Source organism: Rhincodon typus, chromosome 21 (genome assembly GCF_021869965.1).
Source record: "Rhincodon typus isolate 14 chromosome 21, sRhiTyp1.1, whole genome shotgun sequence".
NCBI classification, from domain to species: Eukaryota; Metazoa; Chordata; class Chondrichthyes; order Orectolobiformes; family Rhincodontidae; genus Rhincodon; species Rhincodon typus.
In genome coordinates, this window is record NC_063352.1 from 29,605,789 (window position 1) to 29,633,413 (window position 27,625).

The 27,625-nt window shown below is 39.6% G+C and overlaps 1 protein-coding gene across 2 annotated transcripts in view; it reads right to left on the reverse strand.

The window, feature by feature from the left end:
• The window catches only part of flii (FLII actin remodeling protein), a 68,282-nt gene that overhangs the window by 26,770 nt on the left and 13,887 nt on the right, over window positions 1-27,625 (reverse strand). For both annotated transcript variants that reach the window (XM_048609303.1, XM_048609302.1), the window contains exons 5-16: window positions 25,268-25,353; window positions 21,152-21,313; window positions 20,615-20,718; window positions 18,627-18,802; window positions 15,069-15,226; window positions 14,000-14,084; window positions 8,778-8,925; window positions 7,914-8,047; window positions 6,374-6,586; window positions 4,105-4,284; window positions 2,697-2,776; window positions 786-860 (exon numbers count right to left, since the gene is read on the reverse strand). In XM_048609303.1, the coding sequence (XP_048465260.1) occupies window positions 786-860; window positions 2,697-2,776; window positions 4,105-4,284; window positions 6,374-6,586; window positions 7,914-8,047; window positions 8,778-8,925; window positions 14,000-14,084; window positions 15,069-15,226; window positions 18,627-18,802; window positions 20,615-20,718; window positions 21,152-21,313; window positions 25,268-25,353 (1,601 nt within the window). The remainder of the gene's footprint in view (window positions 1-785; window positions 861-2,696; window positions 2,777-4,104; window positions 4,285-6,373; window positions 6,587-7,913; window positions 8,048-8,777; window positions 8,926-13,999; window positions 14,085-15,068; window positions 15,227-18,626; window positions 18,803-20,614; window positions 20,719-21,151; window positions 21,314-25,267; window positions 25,354-27,625) is intronic.

Genomic DNA, 27,625 nt, shown 5'->3' on the forward strand with positions numbered 1-27,625 from the left:
CCTAAATGTACAACTCCTGCTAGAACGCAGTTAAAGGTAGTTCTCCTATAATGCAATAGTTGCATTCTTGCGTGACCTCGCGCTATAGAAAATCACCATAGAAAATTGCTTATAGGGAAATCGCTATAGAAAATTGGTATATCTGTACAGCAGAAAGTTTGCGTTATCCAAACAGCATCCACTATTCATCAATCGCGTTACAGCCAATTTGCGTTAATGAAACATGCAATATAGCAGAACCACTTGTTAACAGATGCAGCTTGCACCTACTCTAGAAGGTGCCAACTCTTGCTGGATGGAGTGCAGGCCCCCATCACTCCATTCCACTTCAAACACTGTTTCCATCCGCTCTCCGAAGTGGCTCAGTTGTTCATTCATTATATGTGAGCCCAGACAACAATTATAATTATATACACCTGAATTCATAGCTTAGCATCCTGCTCAGCACACTGCTGCCATTAGCATGATAGTAAAGTTGTGCAAGTTATACCCACTTGCACTCTGTCAATCACAACAATGCAGGCAACAGTACTGTCATTCCTAACTGAAGACATGTCTGAAGAGAGTAAGGCAAGTCACAGATGGCTGCAAGTCTGTCTCTGCTAGTAAGAATAATTTCAGATGATGAAATAACAACACAACAAATTACTCGTGGAGCTTCCCTGTATTGTATGAATGCTAAAGCAAGTTGGCGCAAAATGATTAAATTACAACTTGACTGATTCATTAAAGATGATCAAGAGAATCACAAAAATCTGAAGAGCATTAAGTACAATCCTACATACCGAGGATCCAATGACAAGCCTTTAAGTGGAACAGACTCAAGTTTTATGTTCTTCTTACCATAGCACCGAAATAACCTGGGTTGGGGGAATAAAAGTTTACAAAAATAGTAGAAGCATCCAAGAGTTGCAATTACCTATTTTCAAAATACAACTTAAGAAAAATCATGCTTAAGATGAGTCAAAAATAATAAAATGATAATTCTAAAAACTAGGGACTTGTCTTTAGTTACAGTTAACTGCATTGACCAGCAATTGTCCATGTCTAAGCTTTTGGGAAAGACACAGACCTTCAAATAAAAGTATTACTGAAGATGTTAATAGACACAACGTGAATTTAAGTGCTAGTTTATAATAGGATCAAATGTGTTATATACTTTGATTTAAACATTTATCTTTTATGTTAAAAAAATTCAGTTGCTGAGAGCAGCAGCGCACGTCTGCCTTAAAAAGTACTTTCAGCATTTAACTAGGAGTTCATCCGTAACAGGAAACAGTTTACATGGAAAACGTCATTAGAAAATGTTTACTTAGACATTTTCAAAATGGGAATTGAATACATCAGAGCAACTTAGTTGAATTTGATCTCACCCTTTAAGCCCACTTCACTTTAAGGCTATACTTCATTTTGACTCCCATCTCATGTGCAATACCATGGACAGCTATTAAAACCTTCTTTGTGCAAAACACAACAGTCTGCATTGCATCCTATCCACTAACATTATGAAAACATCCATTTATGCAATTAGGTTATAGGTTTGGCACATTCAGATTGGAGTTCGTGGAGATAAATTGTCAGCTGGGAGACATTATATTCAAAAAAGGCCTAAAGTCACAATTACGTTGTTGTGAATTCAGAACCTAAAACAAGAATTATATTGCACAAAATCAAAGCACAACAGCCCAGAAGTTCCGATGGCCAGAGAGAATCCACAGGGTAGACTGGAGTTGCACATCAGGACCAGTTAGAAATCCCAACACAACTGACTCCACATGTGGCATGGTGGCTCAGTGGCTAACACTGCTGCCTCACAGTGCCTGGAACTCAGCTTCAATTCCAATTGAATGTCTGTATGCAATTTGCACATTCTCCCCGTATCTGCATGGGTTTCCTCCCGCAGTCCAAAGATGTGCACGTTAGGTGGATTATAAATTGTCCAGGGATGTGCAGGCCAGGCGGATTAACCATAGGAAATTCAGAGTTAAGGGATAGGATAGATGGTGGGTCTGGGTGGGATACTCTTCAGCGGGTCAGTGTGGATTCAATGGGCTGAATGCCCTGCTTTCACACTCTAGGGATTCATGATTCTATTTGCATTGCCCAGGAAATTGAGCTTCCCTCAGGTAATTACCCCATGGGAGCTTCTGGAAAAGTCCTTCAGGAGACAGATTTCAGAGGGCCCTGACTCACTTCTTCTCAAGAGTTAGGCAGGAAAGGTTAAAAATTTTAACAAACCTACAATAACTCCTGGGTAACAAAGAAAACTGAACACACAACTCATCATTAATACACCTATATCCCCTCCTTCTCTGACAACCAACACTTACCACCATCCTTCCAGCCAGGACAACCTCCAAAATGTCTAGCTCAACATACCTCCATTCAACTCAACACAGCCAATTCCAACAATGCCCAATTCTAGGGGGTGGTTTCAAGGCTGATTCCTGAATTGGTCTCTGCCAATTAGTGAAAAGGGCTGTCAAGGGCAGAACTAGTCAAAACATTAGTATTTTTATGTCCGATCAGGGTCGGAATTAGAGTTTTCTATTGTCTTTATCCTTCAGCCTGTTGGCAATTATAAACTAAATCCAGCCTAGTAATAAAGATGAACAATCTTCATTCTCATTGTCATTGTCAGACTTTCTTCGTTCTATCCTCTGCATTGGAAAGCCAGTTCTTCCCAAATCCTTTACCTGGTGATGTACTGTGTCTCTTCAACTGTGTAGAAGCCACTAGCTGTTCCTCCTTCAATGTAGGCAATATTATCAAATACCTATAGACATCAAAAATAAGTATCAAAACCTGCAAAAAAAAAACTTTAATTTAATAGATATCAATTTGACAAAACTGATATCCATACTGAAGTCTGCCTGCAGTATGACGTATCTATCAAGTCCCATTTAAAGGGAGCAAGTTGTCATTTGGTGAAATCAAAAATTGTCAACAAGAGTTTCAAATTAAAACTCAGTTTAACAGTACCAAAATTTTTCACATTGTTCCGTGAACTTTTCAAATGGACCTTTTCAGGAAAGAAACCATTGGGAAAACATTGACAGAATTGCAAAGAAGTGTAATTGCTGGAAATTTGAATAAAAACAGAAAGTGTTGGAAAAATTCAGCAGGTCTGGAGACATCTGTGGTGACAGAAGAAGGAGAATTAACTTTTTAAACTGTTGAGTTTTAATCAGGACTGCATCATTTGTACCATTTTGGAACTGATTACAATGCCAGAGTTATTAGTGTCAATTATAAGACCACAAAATGTAGCAGCAGAATTAGGCCATTCAGCCCATCAGGTGTGCTCTGCCATTCAATCTTGGCTGATGTTTCTCAATCCCACTCTCCTTCTCGTCATAACCCTTGATCCCCCTATAATCGAGAACTTATCTGTCTCTGTCTTAAATACACTCACTCAATGACTTCACTTCCACAGCCTTCTGTGGCAATGAGTTCCACAGATTAACCACCTTCTGGCTGAAGAAATTCCTCCTCATCTCACTTCTAAAGAGTCATTCCTTCACTCGAAGGTTGTGCCTCTGGGTCCTGGTCTCTCCTACCATTAAACATTGCAAGCATAAGTTTGATATTAAATCATTTTGCAAAGAGGAAGTATTTGAAAACTGATGTAGTAGCTCTCCAAGATGTAATTGTGGGATCACACTGAGGCATACAGACAAAAAGGTCACAAAGTTTGACCTCAATCTTAACTAACTTAGTTGAGCTTAGTGAAACATGCAATAATCAGTTAGTCTAAAAGAACAAAAAAGTCAAAAATTCCCACTTATCATGACCCTATGAATTTCTGAAAAGGAAACAGTTAAATCCATTCAACTGTGCCTCAATACCTTACCAGAATTAAAAGATCTAGGCCTATGAACGTAACTGCTTGGGTATGTGGTGATGTGCCATTACTACCAATGAAATCAGACCCCATCATTAATCTGAACATTCAAAGAAAAGGAATATATTGGAAGAAGATGAAAATAAGAAGTATCTAATGGTGAATAATGCATGCTGATCAAAGTGATACATTTCATATTACACCTGAATCAATACAAATATCCAAATGCAATCACCTGCTATACTTATTCAAATACTGACCAAAATAAATTCTTCACTTTCATCACCCATTTCCTCACGGATTGTCCTGCACTGTGCGCCTAGAAAATTCCGGAGATTGACAGCATGGATAGCAGCACAAGCTTTTTTATCCATAGTAGCTTCCTGACCAATCCAGTAGAAAATCTGCCAGTTCAATGCACCATTCTCATCAAGGGTTGTCTGCAAAATGAGGTTGCATTACAAATTAAACAAAAAAAAACAAAACTGCAAAAGGTTTTAGAAGATCAAAAAGTTGAACATTATTTCCAATATTTGGCAACCAAATAACAAAGTCAACATCAACACAAAAACTGAACGAGCTCAAGGCAGCTCATCATCACCTGCCGAGAAGCAATTATAAACAAGTCAGTTTTTCAGAATTATCAATCGAGGAATGAAGGTGGCACATGTTAATTATATTAATTAAATGTCCGAGCAATGTTGGCTCACATTGCCAGGGACCTGGATTTGATTCCAGCCTTGGGGCACTGTCTGTGTGCAGTTTGCACATTCTCCCTGTGTCTGTGCGGATTCCCAGTCCAAAGATGTGTAGGTTGGGTTGACTGGCCACACCAAATTACCCACAGTATCCAGGGATGTGCAGGCTGAGTGGATTAGCCATGGGAAATGAAGGGTTACAGGGATTAGGGCGGCTCTGGGTGGGATTCACTTTGGCGAGTTGGCATGCTTCTACACTGCAGGGATTCTCTGATTCACAGAAGATTAGGTCAGATAAGCAAAAGCTTATCAAAGAGCTAGGTTTTAGGAAGTGGGTTAAAAAGGAAGATAGTGAGCCAGAGAGAAGCCAGAGTTTGAGGTTTTTTCTCCCAAAATACTGGTTACCAATGGTAGAGCAATTAAAATCAAGGAGTTACCTCAGAGGTTAGGAGGAAATTACACAGGTAAAGACAGAGAAGGGCAAAGGATTTGTAAACAAGAGAGAGAAAATTAGAAAATCAAGGCATTGCTTGAATGGGAGCCAGTGTGGGAAATAGCAAAACAGGACTTGCTGTGAGTTAAGACAGAGTTTTGAATGACCTCAACTTTAGAAAGTAGGGTGTGGAAGAATAGCCAGGAATGGAATGGAATGGAATAGTGCAATAAAATAGTTAAGACTTCTGGTAACAAAGGGATGAAACGAGGGTTGCATCAACAGATGAACTGAAGAGAGGCAAAGCTGATGATGTTAGAGATTGAAAATCATTATTAAATGATTGTTGCTTTTTATCCTGATTTATGCAAAGTTGCAAATAGACTGGCTTATTTCTACCCACCCAGTACTAAAAGTCAGATAAGCAGCCTGATAATTTAGCAAGAATGGAAATAAACAGGCAGGGGATGGTAAGGTACAAGTGGGTGTTGTCAGCATATATGCCCATATTACTTAGAGCGGGGAGGGTGCGGAAGAGGAGGAGAGTATCATGTACATGAGAAACAGGAGGGAACCAAGAATATGGGGCAACAACATAGGTAATGGTGCAAGAAAGGAAAGAGAAGCCATTGACAGCGATTGTCTGGCTACAATGAGATGGATAAGAATGAATTCAGTCAAGAGTAGTCCCATCCACTGGATGACAGTGGAGGTACTAGAGAAGAATGCGCTCAACTCCACCAAAACCTGGAGACAGATTGAGAAGGATAAAGACAGCAAGTTTATCTTGATCACAGTCACGTGGAATTCATGAAAGTGCTTCAAATAGTGCTTATCTTGGATCTGTTCAAAAGGATTTGAAGAAGAACTGCTATATTTTGCACTTTTCTCAGTGCAGTTTAAATTCTGTCCAAAGCAAGTACTGGACTAACTCCTGATTTTACTCTGTAACTAGCTTGTCATTTACTATAGTGTAAATAAACTGCGATTATTAGTGTGCATTTTTCACATTTCCAATAGGGTAGTTAAATCTTTGTTGCACTGTTCCACTGTACAAGATTAATAACTAGTTCTGTGGAATACTATCCTATTCAAATCATTGTTCAGGAAGCTATTTATCCACTCAATCCCTGCTAAAAAGGAAGCCCAAATTGTATCTTGTCACGAAGCGCATGCTTATGAATGCCAGCAGCTGAGAAAAAAAGCTACAGGAGAAAGTTACAAACTTATCTAAAATAAATAACTGACATAATACACTTTGAATTCAGCAAAATTTATGTCTGAGTAGTTACAGTACTTGCAGTGCATATTGCTTTATGCAAATATTAATTGAGTTAATTGTGATGCAAGAATTCTGCTGAAGCGAATTTCTATTGTACTTTTTAGACTTGTAGTTACCTTCAACACAATGTAACAATCCGCTTCATAGAACTTTCCATGGAAAGCCTCATCAATTTGACTTGGAATAAAATTCTCAATATGCCAAACCATGACCCCTGGGATCTGACCAACATCTTCAGTGAAGAACTCAGAGTAATCAAGTGGAGGCTTCTCAAGACCTTGATCCCAGCGCTTGGTCTTTAAGTCTGTGCTCTTCACTTCCCCCACCTCCTGCAAACAGATGGAACAAACTATTATTCTAGTGCAAGTCTATAAGCATTTAAAAAACTGGAGATTAGGTAATTGGAGGGCATAAAAGTTGTTTAACATAAACCCCTATTTATATTAGGCAGAAAACTCACTAGATAGCTCAATGAGTAAATAACGTGTTAAATGCTGTTCAGCCATATTCAAACACTGGCCATTCCAGTACTGCAATACTGTGCAATAATGCGAGAAGAGGGGTTTTGTCAGTTTACAGGCAAGCACAAAAAGGTCATCAAACCTAGGTGACATTTCCAAAAGCAGGCCTCTGTAAGGCACAGGATGTCCAGGAAACCAGCTCCCAACCAGGCTATAAGTAAGCCTCCCAGCGGCCCCATAAAATACTAGAGTTATAGGATAATGCCTTAGACAGTCTTTTAGTGGTCACTAAATGGTCTCAATTCATCAATAGTCCTTGACTGAATCCAGGGCTGGCATGAAAAAAAATGTGGTCCCCAGGTTCTCCAGCCCAGTCTCTCTCACACAATGATTCAGCCAAAAGTGCCTCTCATCCCACCTCAGGGGGTGTTTTAAATTCCACTATATAGTTTGTTCTATAGTCTTGATTATCGCAGCGGTTGTACTCTGACGTCATGAATCAGAAGACTGTGGGTTCAAGTACTGAGCCCATAATCATTGCCAACACTGACAAGTGTTGCATTGCTGGAAATGGAATCATTCCACAATTTAGGCAGGTTATGGTGGAACTCTTCCATGAACCTGAGCAATTCACAAGTTCATTTTCAATTTACTAAGTCTGTTTGCACCTAATTACCTCAAGTACACAAAGAGACAAGCAGGTAGGAATTAGTAATTGTTTTCAATATAAAAAGATGGGTGGGGAATAAAAAAAGGCAAAATGATTTTGAAGCCCAGATCCACTGTAACTAATCTTGTAACTGAAATAGCTGCACCTCAGTACCTTTGTACATAAGATGGCGGTGTAAGTGGCAACTTATAAACTTTTCACAGTACCAATTCAATTCAATTCTTGGATGGATGAAATGAGAAGATCAAATAGGAAGATTTTTTGGAGCCAGCTATTTCCATGTTGTTTTAAATTCAAAAATGCCCATCTGCAAAAACCAAAACCTTGTGGAATAAGTGTTACCCCATGATGAAAATGAACAAGTCTGCCAATAATCACATTGCATAATTCAAATGAATTGTTCACATACTTATAAATCAGCTTTATGCTGTTGGAGAAAAGATTTACAAATTAAAAACACATCTTGGTCAAGAGTTTTCTACATTGCTTTAGCAGATCAAAAATCAGAATAACTTCTTTACCAACCTCCATTTTTTTGTTTTTTTCTTGTGCCACATCACTCATTCCTTTTAGCACTTGTTTGGCCTGGTCATCTTGGCTAGAGTCCTTTCTTCTTCGCAGACGCATTTTGCGGGCAATTGGATCTCGAGTAGTTACTCCTATTACCAGTAAGGAAGAAAAATACCTTTAAATTTGATAATTTTTTTGTTCATACTTCATATTCAATGATAAATCTCATTCTCCTGCTGTGTGGATGTCACACAGGCACTGATGACAAATCAAACAACCTAATAACAGATACATCTGTCTTAGCTGATGTGAAAAACAACCACTTCAATGATGTATTGAAAAACTTTTAATACCCACACTACACCAGAGGGACTCAGAATGAGCACCTACGAACAGTGGTACAATAGCACTGGGTCCGAGTCACAATACTGAAGCAAGAGTAATTAAAGTTTCACTTTGTATCTAATCAGCATCTAAGATGGCCTGGGAATGCTCGATGCTGATAGAAGGGCATTGACAAAGTGTTTCCCACCGGGTATGATCAGAGCCAGATTTAAGATGTCAACATTCTAACCTTGCTATGATCATCAACTACATCTGACCGAAGGATACTTTGTTTTTTAAAAATCAGCCATGCCCACTTTGAACATCACTTTCTAGAACCTACTGGTTGGGTTTCTGTGCCTCAACCTCGAGTTACATACTGTTATTAACATCCTTACTGCTATAAAATGTCTTTCATCTCTCTCTAAGCAATTCCACAGGAGGTTGATTTAAGTCTACAAAATATCTTTTTAGAGCTAGAGGATTCAGCATATTAGACTAACTGAAAATATCTTGCAAGAAATGAATAAATTGTTAGGTTCCAATTATCTGTACCTCCGCCAGCTGCTGCAACTGTAGCTGGTGATGCTCCAGCCAAGCGAAGCTGGTTTTGCAAGGAAAAATCGATGTTATAAAACTCCGCTGTTTGATCCACTGGTTTGGGGGGCATAACCAAATTAGGGTTCTCTCGAATATCCAGAACCTAAGAATCAAGACAAAACGAACATCTGGAAATGAAGTGTCAACTAAGGCAGAAATTTAAAAATCTTAAAAACATTAAAAAAAGGTTCGAAGTAAAAACAGAAATAGCACAAGTATCAACTCATCTTTTGTTTCTGATCTTTGCTTTTATATATTTAGAGAAATATTACAATTTCACAACACTTAATGATTATGCCCTTCAGCACAAACTTTCCATGAATGCAATTAAGACAGAGATAGATAGGTCACTGATTAGTAAGGGGATCAAAGGTTACAGTGAGAAGTCAGGACAATGGGGTTGAGAAACAGATCAGCCATGATCATATGGCAGAGCAGACTCAATGGACTGAATGGCCTAATTCTGCTCCTATATCCTATTATCTATGACTTCTGCATATTGCTAATAACACCCCAATGTTTCAGTACGATTTTGTTTTATTAGCAAAGATTAACAAATGTTTAAAATGTTTAAGAATTGTCAGACAGTTTTACTCCATTTATTTTTGCATTGATTCCTTTTGTACTTCCAGTTCTCGATCTTTGCTTACTTTGTTCAGCATTAATCCAGATTATTACTTAATTACCCAGTTAACTGCCCACACCTAGTTGCCCTTGGTGTGGTGAGCTGCTTTCTTAACCTATATCATAAGGGAGAGAATTCCAGAATTTTGATTCAGTGACAGCGAATGAATGGCACAACATTTCCAAGGTAGGATGGTGAGCGGCTTATACAGTCATACAGCTGTACAGCATGGAAACAGACCCTTCAGTCCAACTCATTCATGCCAAGCAGATATCCCAAATTAATCTAGTCCATTTGCCAGCATTTGGCCCATATCCCTCTAAACCCTTCCTGTTCATATACTCATCCAGATGCCTTTTAAGTGATGTAATTGTACCAGCCTCCACCAATTCCTCTGGCAGCTCATTCTTCCATACACGCACCACCTCTGCACGAAAATGTTGCCCCTTTAGGTCCCTTTTAAATCTTTCCCCTCTCACCTTAAACCTATGCCCTTTAGTTTTGAACTCCCCAATGTGGGGAAAAGACCTTGGTGATTCATCCTATCCATGCCTCTCATGACTTTATAAACTTTTATGAGGTCAGCTTCCAATAGTCCAGGGAAAATAGCCCCATCCTGTCCCTATAGTTCAAACCCTCAAACATGGTAACATCCTTGTAAATCTTTTCTGGACCCTTTCAAGTTTCACAACATCCTTCCTACACCAGAACTGAACAGAGTATTCCAAAAGTGGTCGAACCAATGCCCTGTACAGCAACAACATGACCTCCTAACTCCTGACTGATTAATTTTATTGTCATGTGTACCCAAATACAGTGAAAAGCTTTGTTTACAAGCAATGCAGGCAGATCACAGCAAGCAAAGGATGTCCAGATCAAAAAGACTTAGGAGGATTACAGATTACATTGCAGGTTACATTATTTGAGGGGAGAGTCCAGTCAACAGTCTGATAACGGCCAGAAAAATTTGTTCCTGAACCTGCTCGTGCATGTGTTCAGGCTTCTGTACCTTCTGCCTGATGAAAGAGATTGTAGGAGGTCATTACCAGGGTGCGATGTGCCTTTGATGATGTTGGCTGCCTTTCTGCGGCAGTAAGTCATGTAATTAAGAGTCCATGGATGGAAGGCTGGCTTCTGCGATGGTCTGGGCTGTGCACACAACCTTCTGTAGTTTCTTACGGTCCTGGGCAGAACAGTTGCCATACCAGGCCGTTATGCACCCGGACAGTATGCTTCCAATGGAGCATCTGTAGAAGATGGCGAGGGACCTTATGGACATGACAAATTTCCTGAGCCACCTGAGGAAGAAGAAGAGGTGTTGTTGTGCCTTCTTGACCGTCACATCTATTCGGGAAGTCCAGGGCAATTTGTTGGTTATCGTCACTCCAAGGAGCTTGATGCGCTTCACCCTTTCAACCTGAAGTCAAATGATCTGTTCTTTAGTTTTGCCAACTTTGAGAGACAGATTGTTTTCATTGCACTACGTCACTAAGCCGTCTACCTCCTTCTGTATTTTGACTCATCATTGTTAGATATCCGTCCCACTATGGTGGTGGCGTCAGTGAACTTGTAGATGGCGTTCGTTTGGAATGTAGCAACAGTCATGTGTGTACAGGGAGTACAGTAGGGGGCTGAAGATGCATCTTTTGGGGGGTCCAGTGTTGAGTGTTATTGCAGAGGAGGTACAGTTACCTATCCTCACCGATTGCGACCTATGGGTCAGAAAGCCGAGGATCCAACTGCAGAGGACAGAGCAGAGACCAAGGTCACGCAGTTTTGAGATCAGTCTGGTGCTCGGACATAATGACCCTGGCAAGCCACTGCTCCCCGGACCTAGAATACCTTATAGTAAAATGCCGTCCCTACTACCTACCATGTGAGTTCACCTCTGCCATCCTGACAGCAGTGTACACACCATCACATGCGGATGCAAAGAATGCCCTAGATGAGATTTATACCGCCACAAACAACCTAGAGACAAATTTCCCAAGTCCCTATTCATTGTGGTCGGTGACTTCAACCAAGCCAACCTCAAGCAGGTGATGCCAAAATACCACCAACACTTCTCCTGCCCCAGAGGACTGAACATTCTGGACCAATGCTACACAACCAAAAGATACCTACCACTCAATCCCCCACCCACACTTCAGAAAATCTGACCACAGCGCTGTCCTCCCAGCTTACAATCAGGAGCTGAAACGGGAGAATCCCATTGCCTTCTTCGCTATCCTGTCTACTTGCAACTCCGCTTTCAAGGAACTATGAACTATGCACTCCAAGCTCTCTTTGTTCAGGAACACTCCCCTGGACCTCACCCTTGAGTGTACAAGTCCTGCTCTGATTTCCTTTTCCAAAAATGCAGCACTTCACATTTATCTAAATTAAATTCCATCTGCCACTCCTCGACCCATTGGCCTCTGGAGGTAACCTTCTTCACTGTCCACTACTCCACCTTGAAGAGGAACTTGCAGGTTGGTGGTGTTCTCATGTATCTGCTGCCCTGGCCCTTCTAGATGTAAGTGGTCATGGGTTTGGTAGGTGCTAAGGATCTTTGATGAATTTTTGCAGTGTAAAGCTTATGTTTCTGCATTTTTGCTCTTTATACTTATTACTGTTCTCTACCTCACTTCCCTCCTTTAAGACACTCCTAAAAGAAGATACTAACCAAGCTTTTTGTCATTTGACCTAATAATTCCTTTTATGTCTTAGTGTCATTTCTCTTCACTATATCTTATGAAGTGCTTTGGGGCATTTATTATGTTAGAAGCTGTACAAATACATTATTTCCAACAAATGCTGAAAATAAGCCATCTTTTGCCAGATCTTTGCTTTGTTAACTCTTGAAAAAACAATTGGTGCTAGCAGTTCATAGAAAAAAAAAAGTCCAAATTCAATAATTTGAATAATGGTGAATAGTACAAGTGGCTTTAATATCTCTGGATTAGGGACAAAGTTGATGGATGGCTAAATTTACTGGTATAAAATTCCAAAGCAACAGCCCCAGCTCAGGGAAAAAACTGAAGCAAGACCTTCTATTCCAAGCACTTTTCATGCAGTGAATTACTTTGAAGTGGGATGGCTTAGAGAAATACAGCAGCCAATATTTTTGAACAACTCAATTTTTTAAAAATTGATTCTTGGGATTTAGGCATCACTGGCTAGGTCCAGCATTTCTTGCCCATCACCAAATGCCTTGGAGAAGCCTCTTGATGAGCTGCCTCTTTGAACCACTGTAGTCCACTCACAAGGCTGTGAGAAAATGAGTTCCAGAATTTTGAACCGACGACAGAGTTCAAAGTCAGGATGATGTGTGGCTTGAAGAAAATCTTGCCAAGTTTCAGTGTTCCCATGGATCTGCTGCCTTCATCCTTCTAAATGGCAAAGGCCTGAGGTTTGGAAGATGCTGTCAACGAAGCCGTGTTGAGTTACTGCGCTTAAAACATTTCAAAGTGCTTCACAGGACTGTTACATAGTGACTTGATAAGGCATAAGTTAGCAAAAATATGTTTCTTAAAATAACAAACTTTTCCACAAAAAGAAATCTTTAGGAAAGTTGTGAATGCATTGGAAAGAGTGCAGAAGAGATTTATGAGAATGGTTTCGGGGGTGACAGACTTTAGTTATGAGGATAGTTTGGGTGCCATTGGGACAATTTCCTTGAAGAGGAGAAGGAAGGCTAAGAGTAGATTTGATAGTTTTTAAAATCACGAGGGAGAAACCGTGCCTGCTCATGAAAGGACTGAGAATCAGAGGGCAGAGTTTTAACATGTTTTACATAATTAGCAAATGGTAGTTGAGAAAACCAAACACTTTCAGTTAGGGTCGAAAACACGCTGTCTGCAAGTGTGGTGGATGAAGTTCAATTGTCACGTTCAAGAGGGCATTAGATTATTCAAAGAAGAGAAGAGGCACATTTACATGAATAACAATTGGATGAATGGCCAGTTAGGATGCTGTTAGCAGGAATTATTGCTTAAGAAAAGCACATTAGTTATGCCGATGAAAAAAAAAAATCTCTATTACTCTTCAAATTGTACTTCTAAGCATTTTAGGGTTTTAAGTCAAAGTCTGCATCTTTGACAACTTGTTGAGTACTGCACTGGAGTGTGAGGCTAGACTGTATACTGATGAAAACCAAAAGAACTGCGGATGCTATAAATCAGGAACAAAAACAAAGTTGCTGGAAAAGCTCAGCAGGTCTGGCAGCATGTGTGGAGGAGAAAACAGAGTTAACGTTTCGGGTCCGGTGACCCTTCCTCAGAACGGTATACTGGTGCATTGCCATGAGGCTTGAACTCAAACTTATTGACTCAACACGTTCAAATAGTTAAATGAAATCAACCTTTTCGCTTTCTCCTGACCAACAAGGGAACATTTTACTAACTGTGTACAAATCTGAAAACGGACTTGCTCCAGGATTCCAACACTATCGCTACAATTATATATAATTAAAATGCAAGCAGCTACATTGGTGAAATACTGTTATATTTGACCAAACATAAAGAAAGAAAATAAGAATTACAATGAAAATTGTTTGTTGGATTATGCTTACCTCCAGATCTGTAAGGAAGTGGACAGCTTCAGGCAAAGTGACCAGGCGGTTTTTGTTAAGAACCAACTTCTTCAATTTTCCACATCTGCAAGATTCCAAATTAGAACTTCCATTTTTAAAAAGGCAAAAAAAATTCTGCTAAAAACTCAGTTCATAAAGTTGTAACAAAGGACTGGAGACTGTATGTTCAATATCTGGTCGCGCGGTTATCTAATAAAAATCAAAGGAAGTGTATGACAATCGACCTCAGCTGGTGGGATAGTGGGGATGCGTAGGAAACAAAATCAGTGAAGGAGGCCAAAATGCCTTTCGTTTTTAAAACTTCACTCATGGGAGGTGGGTGTTGCTGGCTGTGACAGAATTTATTGCTTTTCCCTAGTTATTCTCAAAAAAGTGATGATGAGTTGCCTTCTTGAACCACTGCACTCCATCTGTTGTAGGTAGATCCACAATGCTGTTAGGGAGGGAATCAAGATTTCTCCTGGAAAAATGCACACATGGAAATCAGGCAGTGGTAAAGTCAAGGAATAACAAGGTGCCGAGCTGGATGAACACAGCAGGCCAAGCAGCATCAGAGGAGCAGGAAGGCTGACGTTTCAGGCCTAGACCCTTCTTCAGAAAAAAAGGGTCAAGCTTGGCCATTGTGCCTGACAAGTACGATCAGACAAAATAACAGAGTCTGACATTAAACAAAAAAAAATAGCTGGACAACTCAGCAGGTCTGGTAGCATCTGTGGAGAGAAAGCAGGGTAAAGGTTTCAGGTGCAGAAGTCCTTCAGAACTTTAGACCTGCTGAGTTTCTCCAGCTATCTGTTTCAGTTGTCCAGCATCCCACACAGTTCTTTGTTTTCAGTCTGCTGATATTCGTTGCCTCAGCTCAGATAGGAAGAACAGTTACCTGGTGAAGATTCTGAACAGTTACAAATCCACTTTTCAGTTCCTGCCAAAGGCAAACCATACTATAGTGCCCTACGGACTGAGGAGGTAAATTCATTGTGATCACTGTTAGTGTGACATAGGGATATTTAATTGGAGGCAGAACCTGAGAAAAAGAATACAGAGCTTATACCTGCATAAACTTTCCGGGATGAGCTCAAGGTTATTGTTAGCTGCCATGAATTCCTCTAAACTTGCCAGTTTTCCAATGCCTGATGGGATCCCATCAAAATCCAGCTTGTTAGAGTTCAAATACAACTTCTTCAGTTTTATCAGCTTGCAGATGGCTGACTGAAACGAAAAAAAAAACATGCGGTTTCAGAGCTGCACAGACTGAAAATTTACATTTGAAAGATTTGCTACTTTTCGTACATGTTTTGCTGAATTTTTAACATTCATTTCACTCTGCTGCATATAGTTATTTCCTAATCAATCTGATCAGAGATGTTATTACACGTTTATGGAGCAAGTGGGACTTGAATCCAGGCCTCCTGGTTCACTGCTGCATATACACAATTGCAGTCACTTCATCATCATCATCAATGCTGAAAGATATCAGGGAATTGGGTTGCAAATTTTTTTAGCATCTGACCCATACTTTTGGCACAAATATTAAGAATACCTGTATACAACCAACCATAAGCCTGAAACTGGTTTAAAGAAAGCAGTACCAGCCAGATTAAGGACTGTTAATTCAAGTATTCTAAAAAAAAACTAAGTTTCCATTTGGAAACAAGAGTTTAAACTGTGATATGCCTATTAAGTTAGTAGATCTAGCAGAACAATGCAGGTGCAGCAATGGAAAGCACCATGCAAAAGTATTTTTTTTACACTGAACCTAAACTGAAATGTTCACATTCATTTTCCCTTATTCCTTTAAGGAAGAAATCACATATTTAATGACATAAGCAGCTACTTTTAAACATTTTTAAAATACGCATTTAAAATTGGTGAAAAGAGGACATTTATCATTACGCTGTTGTGAAGTTTAATCTCACACCACTACAAATCTATGATAGCCTTGCATCATTTCAGAACAGCACCAACACATCTCATCTCATCACTAGACATCAATAATGTAAACATGCTTCTGGTACCCATGTTAAATTTCACACAATCAGTTTGAGGGACAGAAGAGTGGATCTAAAACTTGTGATTTAAATCTAATTATAAGGTCATTAAAACAGTGCTTGCAAAAGTAAATGGGAGAATTAGGTTAAGGGATAGTTCAGTAGAAATGCAATGGTATACATTTAATGAGGTATTTCAGAGTAATCAGAAAAGATGCATCCCACAAAAAAGTAAAGGGAAAGCCATCTGTGACTAACAAAGGAAGTTAAAGATCACATCATCAAGTTGGAAAAACAAATGTATAATTTTGTAAAGCTGACAGGCAGTTTAAAAGATTGTACAGGATATAAGAACAGCAAAGAATGACTAAAAGATTAATTTTTTCCGCTTCATTGAAAAGGTACAATAAAAAAGGTTAGGTAGAAATGTAAAAACAAATAGTAAGAGTTTCAACCGGCATTTAAAAAAGGGGAAAAAAAAAGTAAAAAGTAAACTTAGTGTTGGATCATGAGAGAGACAGACCACTAAAGAATGATTGATTGGAATTAAGAAATTGGTAAATGAATTGGACAGATTTCCTGCATGTTTTCACTATAAAAAGATACAAGTAACATACCAGAAATAATTATGAACCAGGAACTTAAAGGGAGGGAGGACTTACAATTACCAATGAAAGGATGCTGAAAGATTAATAAAAAAGTAAAAGCAAAAGCAAAAGCTGACAAGTCCCCAGCTGTAATGTACTTCTTCTTAGAGTCTTAAGGTAAGTAGTTCCTGAAGTAGTTGATGCATTAGATTTAAGTTTGCAAAGCTAATCAGATTCTGGAAAGATACCTCTGAAAAAAAAAGTGAATGTGACTGTAATGATTGTAACAAGGTCAGCCAGGTGGACCTCAGATTATTCAGTTCCCCGTATGGGGCTGTTAATCTGTTCCAGAGAGCCCTGGCTGACAGATATAAACAGGAACGTCAGAAGTTCTGTTCACTCAGAGCTGGCTCGGAGGAAGCCAGACCAGTGTCAAGTACTATATACGCGTAAATAAAGAGTGATTTAGTGACGGGATGACGGGATACCGGCCTCTGTGATGATATTTCAGCAACTGATCTGCTTAAGAAAAGGAGGGAGAGAGGAAAGAGGAGGGAGACAGAAAGCTGGAAACTACAGATCACTTAGCTTAGGATCTGTTAAAGGGAAAAGTGTTAGATACTATTACTAATGCAGGGCACAGTGGTGCACTTAAGAAAAACTCAACGAAATCAGGTAGAGGCAACATGGTTTTGTGAAAGGATAAATCGTGTTTCACTAACTTATTAGTATTCTTCATGGAAGCAACAGTTATAAAGATAAAGATATTCAGGTAACTATGGATATGCAGTAATTAGATTTCCAGTAGGCATTTGACAAGGTACCCCATCACAAATTATGCTGCAAAATATGGCCTCATGGTACGGGGATAACATATTAGCATGAATAGAGGATTAGATTAAAAAAAAAAAGGAGGAATTCTTGTAGTACTATCCTTGGACTGAATGATTAACTTCCAACAACTACAACTTTCGTAATTTGTGCTAGGTATGACTCCAACCAGTAGAGAGATAGATAGGGAGTTTTCCCTGACTCCCCATGACTCCAATTTGGCTAGGGGTCCTCGAAGCATATTCAGTCAGATGTCAAGGGCCGTCACTCTCACTTCTACACCTAAATACAGCTCTTTCGCCCTTGTCTAGTCTAAGGCTTAAGAAAGTCAGGAGCTGAGTGGCCCTAACAGAACCCAAACTGAGCGTCAGTGAGTGGGTCACTCCTTTGCAAGTAATATTATCGACATCTCAATACATCAGTTTGCTGCTAATTGACAGTAGACAGAGCATTTGTGATACTGTTTGTGTACAGGATATATCTGGATAATTCTCTGCATTGTTAGGTAGACGCCAGTGTTGTAGCCGTACTAGAATAGATTGGCTAGAGGCATGGCTATTTCTGAAGCACAAGTCTTCAGTACTATTGCTAGAATGCTGTCAGGGCCCACAGCCTTTGCAATATCCGATCTCTTCAGCAACTTCTCCATATCACGTCGTGATTCGAATTGGTTGAAGACTGACATCTGTGATGCTGAAACCTCTAGAGGAGCTTTGTCTTATGCAGTGATATGCTGGGCTTCCCCATTGTTGAGAATGGGGATATCTGTGGAGCCTTCTCCTGTTAGTTGTTCAGCTATCCACCACAATTCTCAAATCTCAAGAAGCTGCATTGCTTGTTTTTCAATATGGATTTGACCTTTAACGTGATGATCTTATTGTACAGCAGAGCATGTTCAAAAGGAGTGAAGTGATCTACTCCTGCTCCTAATTCTTATGTAGATTTGTTCATCTCACTGATGATTTACAATTCTGCTTCCTGTAATGTTGTCTATACAAAGCATCTGAAGCCTTAAGTGGTTAAGAAAGGCCAAGATCTCTGGAATTGCAGACCCTACACCAAAAATGCAGGACGACAAAAATAAGCAATCTTTCACCCTTCACCACAGTAACAACTCAGATTATCTTTTTGGAAAAAACAAGAAAGAAAGACAGACAAGAACAACATTAAAATAAACATCAATATTGAAAATTACATTCTTACAGGAAGTGAAGTCAGCTGGTTACGGGACAAGTTCAGCGTTTCCAGTTGTGTCCACTGATCAATGCAAAGTGAAAGCTCAGAGATCTGGTTGGTACTGAGGTTCAGCCGGCGTAGAGACGAAAGGGTATACAAGCATTCAGGCACTCGGCTGAGATCATTGCAGGACAAGTCCACATCTGGAAAACAAGCAATGTAGCTTTTTGAGATTTGGGATGATTTCTGATTCTAATAGAATAGAAAGGCACGCAAGTATTTATTGTTCCAGCAAAAGGTCATTGACAATGAATTAAAAACAGTTATTCATCATAAAGGCCTTTTATAAAAGATTAAATTATGTTATTAACTTTAGTGGGACAGCAAATGAAAAAGCAAAGAGAATCTTAATCCTATATCAATATTTAAATAAAGAACTAATAGAAACACAAGTACTTTGAACAAAAGCATCCAAATCTCGGAAACAAGTTAAAAAATGGCTTAATAACATATTGCACTCCAAAACAAAGGTTTTAGCGCAGAAGCAAAAGCTGAAAAGATTATATACTAAAAGACAGAAATGTAGCCTCAGTTGAACATGCAATTTACATATTACATATTTAGGTTTTACGCAAGAATAAAAAAAAATTGTATTGTAAAATGTTAGAAATAGATTCCCTGTAATTTCAAAAGTTTTCAAAGGTCAGGAACAATGCAGATGTTCAGTTCTGAAGAAGGGTCACTGGACCCGAAACATCAACTCTGCTTTCTCTCCATAGTTGCTGTTCAAGCTGCTGTGGTTTCCCAGCAATTTCTGTTTTTGTGTCATACATTCCGATCCTGGTTGAGTGATGCTTATCACTTCTTGGCTGGTTTTGTTCTCCAACTTCGGAGAGCATTCTGGAGATAGTCATACGCTGGGAATGAGGTATATTACTTGAATACCAAATATGAGTCACTGTAGTAAAGCTTGTTAATACAAAAGCCATTTTTACATGAATCAAAAGCAGAGATATTGTCACTGAACCAATAACCCTTTGTTGCAATGGCAATCACAAATCTGCCAAAACATACTAGTTTATACCAAAAACTAAGGTTTTATTGTCCAGTGAACATATGAACATTTAACCGAATATCCAAGTCAATGTTTCGAAGAAAAGCCTTGCCACGGTATTAGTTTATCGGTATTAGTTGCCACTTACACAGCCACTTGTGTTGTCAGTGGGAACTGTGGGCAGCAAGAGCATCTAGTTGTAAGAACATCTTCAAATTCCAGAAACAATGCTGATCTGAGGTACTGAGGTGACTTATGTAATGTGAGAAATAATCATAAAGTTTAGAGCTTCCTTAATAACATAAACAAACAGAGTGCCAAGGTTGATTGTAGGATGATCTTCTGCAGCCTTGCTCTGACAGTAAAGTAACACCCGAATCAAAAATGATATCATCATTTGGACACAAGCACATGGATACATCTAGCCAAAGCTTATATGTTTCAATATTAGTGCTCTGTAACGCAAGCAACAGGACTACAAAACACTATTTATACACAACGGAATGAAACAATTCATTAGTGAGTCAAATTATTGAGGTGGAGAATGCATCAGGGAGCGAGGAGGAGTTTTGGGATAATTCAGATTCATTCATCAGGACTACAACCAAACAACTGTGCAAAGCATTGTCACGGATTGATCTAGGAAATTACATAAGTTAATTCTGGATTTACTATAACTGGGCAAAATTTACCAGATGGTCTTAACTGTGAGAAGCAAGAGAGCAGCACTTTCCATATGGGCAGGAAAGAGGCTGATAAGAAAGATTTAATAAAAAAAAATATGTTATGGCATATGTTGAGTTATTGGCTAAGAGGGCGGAGTGAGGAGGAATAACGTGTACTGGATATCAAAGCTGGGAGGTCTGCCAGATATAGACTGAAACACAGAACTATCAAAAATTGCAAGAGGATTCACTGGAACTAACACAGAGTAAAATTTAACAGGTTTGAGTCAGCTTACCTTTTAAATTGGACAGGCCTTCTAAGCTCGTAGGCAGGTTGTTTTGTGTGCGTTGTGTATTCCGAAGATGCAATGTCTGTAGAGCAGTCATTGCAGGAAGCTGCCTGCAGGAGATTGGTATTGAGAGTTACAGCAGCAGAATTAAATCAAAACCTCCAGTCTCCACAGATCTGAAAATCAAACTGCACCATGTCCAACTTTTCATAACTACATTGTTGCAATGTAAGAAGTGGTTGCAGTTTTTAAGCACAGACACTATTCCATCAATAGCCCTCAAGAAAATGTCAAATGTGTCACATTTCTAGTCCAAATAACTCCATGCATTCAACAGTGTCATACTATGATCATCTTGTCATTTTAATTAAAAGGCACAATGAAAAGGGCTGTTTAGCCTATCTCGGCTCAACATCTAGAAAGACAGACACTTATCACAACATCTAAACAATTTCTGAAATACTTCAATTAGTTTATCTGACACATTCATTATACTTTGTGCAATTTAGTAGCAACAGATACATTTTGCTGTTTGCTTCTTACCGTAGTTGAGCATGCATGAGTGGGTTATTATTCAAAATCAGTGTATGGAGATGAACCAGGCGTCTCATCTGAGGAGGCAGACTCTCCAGATTATTGTCACTCAGGTCAAGATACAACAGATCGGTCAGATTTATAAACAGCTGATTTGGGATGTTGTCCACACTACAAGGAAAAACAAGACTTTAAAAACATGAATTGTAGCATATTACAAAGTGCTAAGAAAGACAGAAAAACATTATGGTGAACCATATCCTGGAAGTGTCACGTTATCTCAGTTTAGTGGGTAAGCTCTCATTGCTCCGCATTCTATTTTATTGATCTATGTAGTCTACGTAGCCTCAAATAGATCTTTTCCTTCTATATGGAAAGGAAGAATGACACTCGGATATATAACTTGAAATACTCTGCTAGCACTAGCAAAGTTGAGGCAGTAATCAACTCAGATCCTATATAGATTGTGCAGGGCAGCACAACAGAAGAGAGAAAATAAGTAAGAAAGCATCTGTACAAAAAAAAACTAATGATAGCACATTAACTAGCTGTATGCTAAGCTGATGATTCAGTTAATATACTGGGCCACTCTCTTTTACAAGTCTGTTCTTCAAGTTTGCATTTTCAGTTCCCATTGTGAATTCCCAATCCCCGAGAAAATAACGGAAGGAAGAAGCTAAGAGAGAGGAAAGGAAAAACTAAATGTGAAAATCCATTCTGCTGACTGAAATCTGGGAAATAGTGAGAATATATTCCTCCTCTGCCCCATCCCAGGGAAGGGGAGAATACAGGTATATGTTTTTGACATTTCCTGCAGTTCCAAACACAATACGATACCAACAAAGATAACACATATTGATGAATATATGCAAAATGCACTTCTCTAGTCCAAGTGTGTATTCATATAAAATTGTCTTACATTGAATTTGCATTTTTCAGATACAGGCTTACTTGTGCATTATAGACCAGTGAGCCTTACTTCGGTTGTGGGTAAAGTGTTGGAAAGGATTATAAGCGATAGGATTTATAATCATCTAGAAAGGAATAATTTGATTAGGGATAGTCAACACGGTTTTGTGAAGGGTAGGTCGTGCCTCACAAACCTTATTGAGTTCTTTGAGAAGGTGACCAAACAGGTGGATGAGGGTAAAGCGGTTGATGTGGTGTATATGGATTTCAGTAAAGCGTTTGATAAGGTTCCCCATGGTAGGCTATTGCAAAAAATACGGAGGCATGGGATTGAGGGTGATTTAGTGGTTTGGATCAGAAATTGGCTAGCTGTAAGAAGACAGAGGGTGGTGGTTGATGGGAAATGTTCATCCTGGAGTTCAGTTACTAGTGGTGTACCTCAAGGATCTGTTTTGGGGCCACTGCTGTTTGTCATTTTTATAAATGACCTGGATGAGGGCGTAGAAGGATGGGTTAGTAAATTTGCGGATGACACCAAAGTCGGTGGAGTTGTGGATAGTGCGGAAGGATGTTGCAGGTTACAGAGGGACATAGATAAGCTGCAGAGCTGCGCTGAGAGGTGGCAAATGGAGTTTAATGCGGAAAAGTGTGAGGTGATTCACTTTGGAAGAAGTAACAGGAATACAGAGTACTGGGCTAATGGTAAGATTCTTGGTAGTGTGGATGAGCAGAGAGATCTCGGTGTCCATGTGCATAGATCACTGAAAGTTGCCAGGTTGATAGGGTTGTTAAGAAGGCGTACGGTGTGTTAGGTTTTATTGGTAGAGGGATTGAGTTTCGGAGCCATGAGGTCATGTTGCAGCTGTACAAGAAACTCTGGTGCGGCCACACTTGGGAGTATTGCGTACAGTTCTGGTCGCTGCATTATAGGAAGGATGTGGAAGCATTGGAAAGGGTGCAGAGGAGATTTACCAGGATGTTGCCTGGTATGGAGGGAAGGTCTTATGAGGAATGGCTGAGGGACTTGAGGCTGTTTTCGTTAGAGAGAAGGCTAAGAGGTGACTTAATAGAGACATACAAGATGATCAGAGGATTAGATAGGGTGGACAGTGGGAGCCTTTTTCCTCGGATGGTGATGGCTAGCACGAGGGGACATAGCTTTAAATTGAGGGTTGATAGATATAGGACAGATGTCAGAGGTAGGTTCTTTACTCAGAGAGTAGTAAGGGCGTGGAATGCCCTGCCTGCAAAAGTAGTAGACTCGCCAACTTTAAGGGCATTTAAATGGTCATTGGATAAACATATGGATGATAATGGAATAGTTTAGGTTAGATGGGCTTCAGATTGGTTTCACAGGTCGGCGCAACATCGAGGGCCGAAGGGCCTGTACTGCGCTGTAATGTTCTATGTTTTCAATTTCTTTGTGTTTTTTTTTTAATTAATTGCAGGTTATTAATAGCTGCAGAACTTAAGAAACAAAATCAGTTGGAAAATAAAAATATCAGATTGGGGAGATGAGCGTGTGGCTCAAACACTGGCAACGGAAGGTTGGTTCCAGTTCATAGGACACTGGCACCAGTATTGGCGAAACTGAGATCTGTACCAATGGGACAGTCTCCACCTGAATCATGCTGGGTCCGGTGTTTTTGACAACTGCATAGCTAGAGAAGTAGAGAGAATTTTAAACTGAACAGTGGGGGCAAGGGATGAAATCAGAAAACTGTCTGAATGCACACAGCATTCGAAACAAAAAAGTTAACTGACAGTGCAAAAAGAAATGAATAAATATGATTTGGTAGCCATTACATTGGCATGGCTGCAGGATAAAATTGGCTGGGACCTGAATCTTTAAACAAAAAAAGTGTTAAGATATTCAGGAATGACAGCAAAGTAGGAAAACGTGCACAATTGGTTTTCTGAGTAAACAATGGTATTAGCACAATAAAGAGGCACGAACTAAGTTCAAGAAACTTTGGGCAGAAATGAGAAAAAGAAAAGACAATATGTCACTTGTGAGCAGGGTATATTGGCCTCTAAGTGGAGAGAAGAGTTGGTCCAAAACTACCTTTAAGGAGGAGCAATTATGAAAGTATGAAAGCAGAACTGGCTAAAGTGAATTGGCAAATTACATTAAAAGGTACGTCAGAGATATAGAGGCAGACGCTTAAGGGCATATTTTAAAGTATGCAAAACAGACACATTCCAATGAGTAAAAACAATTCCAAGGGATGGATCCACCATCCATGGTCGACTAATATGATTAAGATAACGCTAACTTAAAGACCATATTAAATGTACAAGTCAGGTGGCGGGTCAGAAAGGGGACAGAATATAAAATACAGCAAAGCATGCCTGATAAATTAATAAAGTGGGAAAAATAAAGTACAGGAGAAAAAGTTTGCCAGAAATAAGATAACGGTGGTACAATTTCTATAAATATTTAAAAGAAAAAAAAGAAATTAAAATGAGCGTTGGTCCAAAAAAAAAACTCAGACCTGTGAATTAATAATTCAAAATAAGAAAATGGTAGAAGAATTGAACTGGTATTTTGCATCAGTCTTCACTACATGGGATAAAGCAACATACCAGAAGCAGTAAATCAAGAAATGGAAAGGAGGGAAGAACTCGGTGCCACTTCTCTATTTATTTTCCTGAGTAAATTGTTGGAACTAATCGGCTGACAAAGGTCTTGATGGACTTCACCACAGGTCTTAAAAATTGCCGAGTGAAATTGTTAATGCATTGACTTTAATTATCCAAAACTCCCTTAAATTAGAAATGGTCCTTTTAGATTGAAAAAAAAGCAGTGAATGTAACTCTTACGCATGAAGGGAGGAAAACAGAAAGCAGGAAACCACAGGCTAGTTGGTTTAACATTAAAAATGCTTTCTAATATTTTTCACTGTGATTGAAGAAATTGTAGCAGGACACTTGGATAAATTCAATGTAATCAAGTAGAGTCAATATAGTTTTGAGAGAGGGAAATCATGTCTGACCAGTTTATTGGTGTTCTTTGAAGAGGTAAACAGGTGAACATACTGTACTTAAGAGTTCTGGAAGATATTTGATAAGTTGTTACATCAAAAGCTTATTGTTCACATTGCAATCACATCAGCCATGATCTTACTGATTGGCAGAGGCAGAAAAGAGCCTGGATGGCCTACTCACATATTTGAACCCCACAATAAATGTATTTATTACAAGACTCCTGCTTACCCATTATGGCTCAAATTGAGCACCAGCATGTTTTTAGCATTCTCCAGTTCCCTTGGAATCTCAGTCAGCTGATTGTAGCTCAGATCCTGAAACACAAATTTATGTCACCCAACAAAATATTCTTGAAACAGCAGCTTAAAAATTTTGTTTGGAAAAAAATCCTCTCAAAAGCTAATACCTTTGGATGCAGTTGGCAAGTGTTCCTGCAGTGAGCATGTTATTTCTTCTAGATGTATATCACAGATTATAGCAATTATAGATCGTTAAGAGAAGAGAATGGAGGGGTGGGAATGAGAATAACACTCATCCAGTTGCTACAAGTTCCCAATTAGCAAATACTGCAGATATTTAAGTATTCTACAGTTCTAAAATAGTCACAACATCAACTATTTCTCTACATTCCCCCCTTGGATCAAAATTTGGTGTTATGGATATGGCACAGTAAATTCAAATCCTACCATAACTTTCAATCTATAATCTCACATTTTGGGTACATCCTGAGTAGAGGTCAGGTGTTCATGGAGATAGAACAAAAAAAAATTAAAATAACTCAAAAGTTAACAATAACTCATTAAAGAAAAGCCTTCTGTCACTCCACAAACGAGTAGAACTACAAGTTTAATATTGGAAGACACCACCTCCCACAAAATCATATCCATCAGGAATCTGGCAGGATAAAATTGGGTAGAACTTGATGTTTCTGACACATTTAAAAATAAGACTCAATCACATTTACTGAACGTGTAAAAAACACAAGAAAGAATTGTAGCCTCAGCATTGCACAAATATTGTTTCTGTACTGTTTATGCATCAAATATAAAAATAAAAAAGCGAGGTCAGACTTCAAGTACATTTCTGGATGCTACTCTGGGTTTTTTTTGTTAAATCAACATCACTGTACAAACCAGAGTGGTTCAGTGGCGGGAGTCTGGGAGAGAGCGCAAGGGCAGCCAGGAAGGTAAGCTTTCCTTATAAAAGTCTTACCTCGCGTAACTGCGGCCTTCAGTTGTTCAGTTGTGGAGGAGTCCCAGAACGGGCACGAGTGGTCGGCTGAGTAGCAGTTATCTTTCACCCAATAAATCTGGGAAGTAACTAATACCCGAGACACTACACGTGTAGTGTCTCCCACCCTTCCACCTCCTCTAACCTAATAATAAAGACTAAGTGTGGTGAGCAGGTAAGCTATTTGCATTTTTTTCTCATCTCTTTGTTATCTTTCAGGGAGGTCACCTAGATGCCAAATCCTCTGGAGCAGTTCAGAAGGCAAAACCAGAGTCTGTTTGAGTATATAATGGAATAAACTTACTGGTGGAGAGAACACTACAAAACTTAAAAAAAAAACTAATTAATTTTAAATAATTAATTAAGTAGAGATGGCAGGTCAGGTGATGTGTTGTAGCTGTATGATGTGGGAGTTGGAGCAGCAGTGACCACATCTACAGCAAGTGCTGGCTGCTTGACGAGTTCCGGCTCAAAACTGATGAGCTGGAATCCGAACTCCAAACACTGCGGCACATCCAGGAGGGAGAAAGAGATACCTGGATGCTGTGTTCCAGGAGGTAGTCACACCTAGTAGATTAACTAATGTTAATTCGATCAGCGGCCAGGGACAGCAGTGTATGACTGCGAGTGAGGCAGGTAGAGGGACCCTGTAGACAGGAACACAGGAGCCGCTGCCCTTGACATTGTCCCACAGGTATGAGGCACTTGCTCCCTGCATGGATAAGGAACAGGGCTGCAGGAAGGATGAGTCAACTGACCATAGCACCATGGTTCAGGAGGCCATTCAAGAGGGGGGGGGCGGGGGGAGCTAAAAGGACATATTGTAGTTGTAGGGGATTCCATCATCAGGGGGATGGACAGTATCCTTTGCAAGCAGGATAGAGAATCCCGCATGGTGTGTTGCCTGCCCGGTGCCAGGGCACGAGACATCCCTGACCGGCTTGAGAGGATACTAGAGAGGGAGGGGGAGAATCCAGTTGTTGTGGTCAACATAGGTACCAACAACAAAGGCAGGACGAGGAGAAAAAAAAAAAAAAAAAAAAAAGCTGTTTCGGGATTATGAAAAGCTAGGAACAAAATTAAAAAACAGGTCTTCAAGGGTCAGATTCTCTGGATTGCTGACCAAGCCGCGTCCAAATTGGCATAGAGAGGCGAGGATCAGGGAAGTAAACACATGGCTAAAAGAGTGATGTGAGAAAGAGGGTTCCCTTTTCATGGGGCACTGGCGTCAGTTTTGGGACAGGAGGGATCTATACCGCTGGAATGGACACCACCAGAACAGGGCCTGGTCCAGTGTGCTGGTGAGAAGGGTAAATAGGGTGGTCAATAGGACTTTAAACTAGTAAGTTTTTTTTT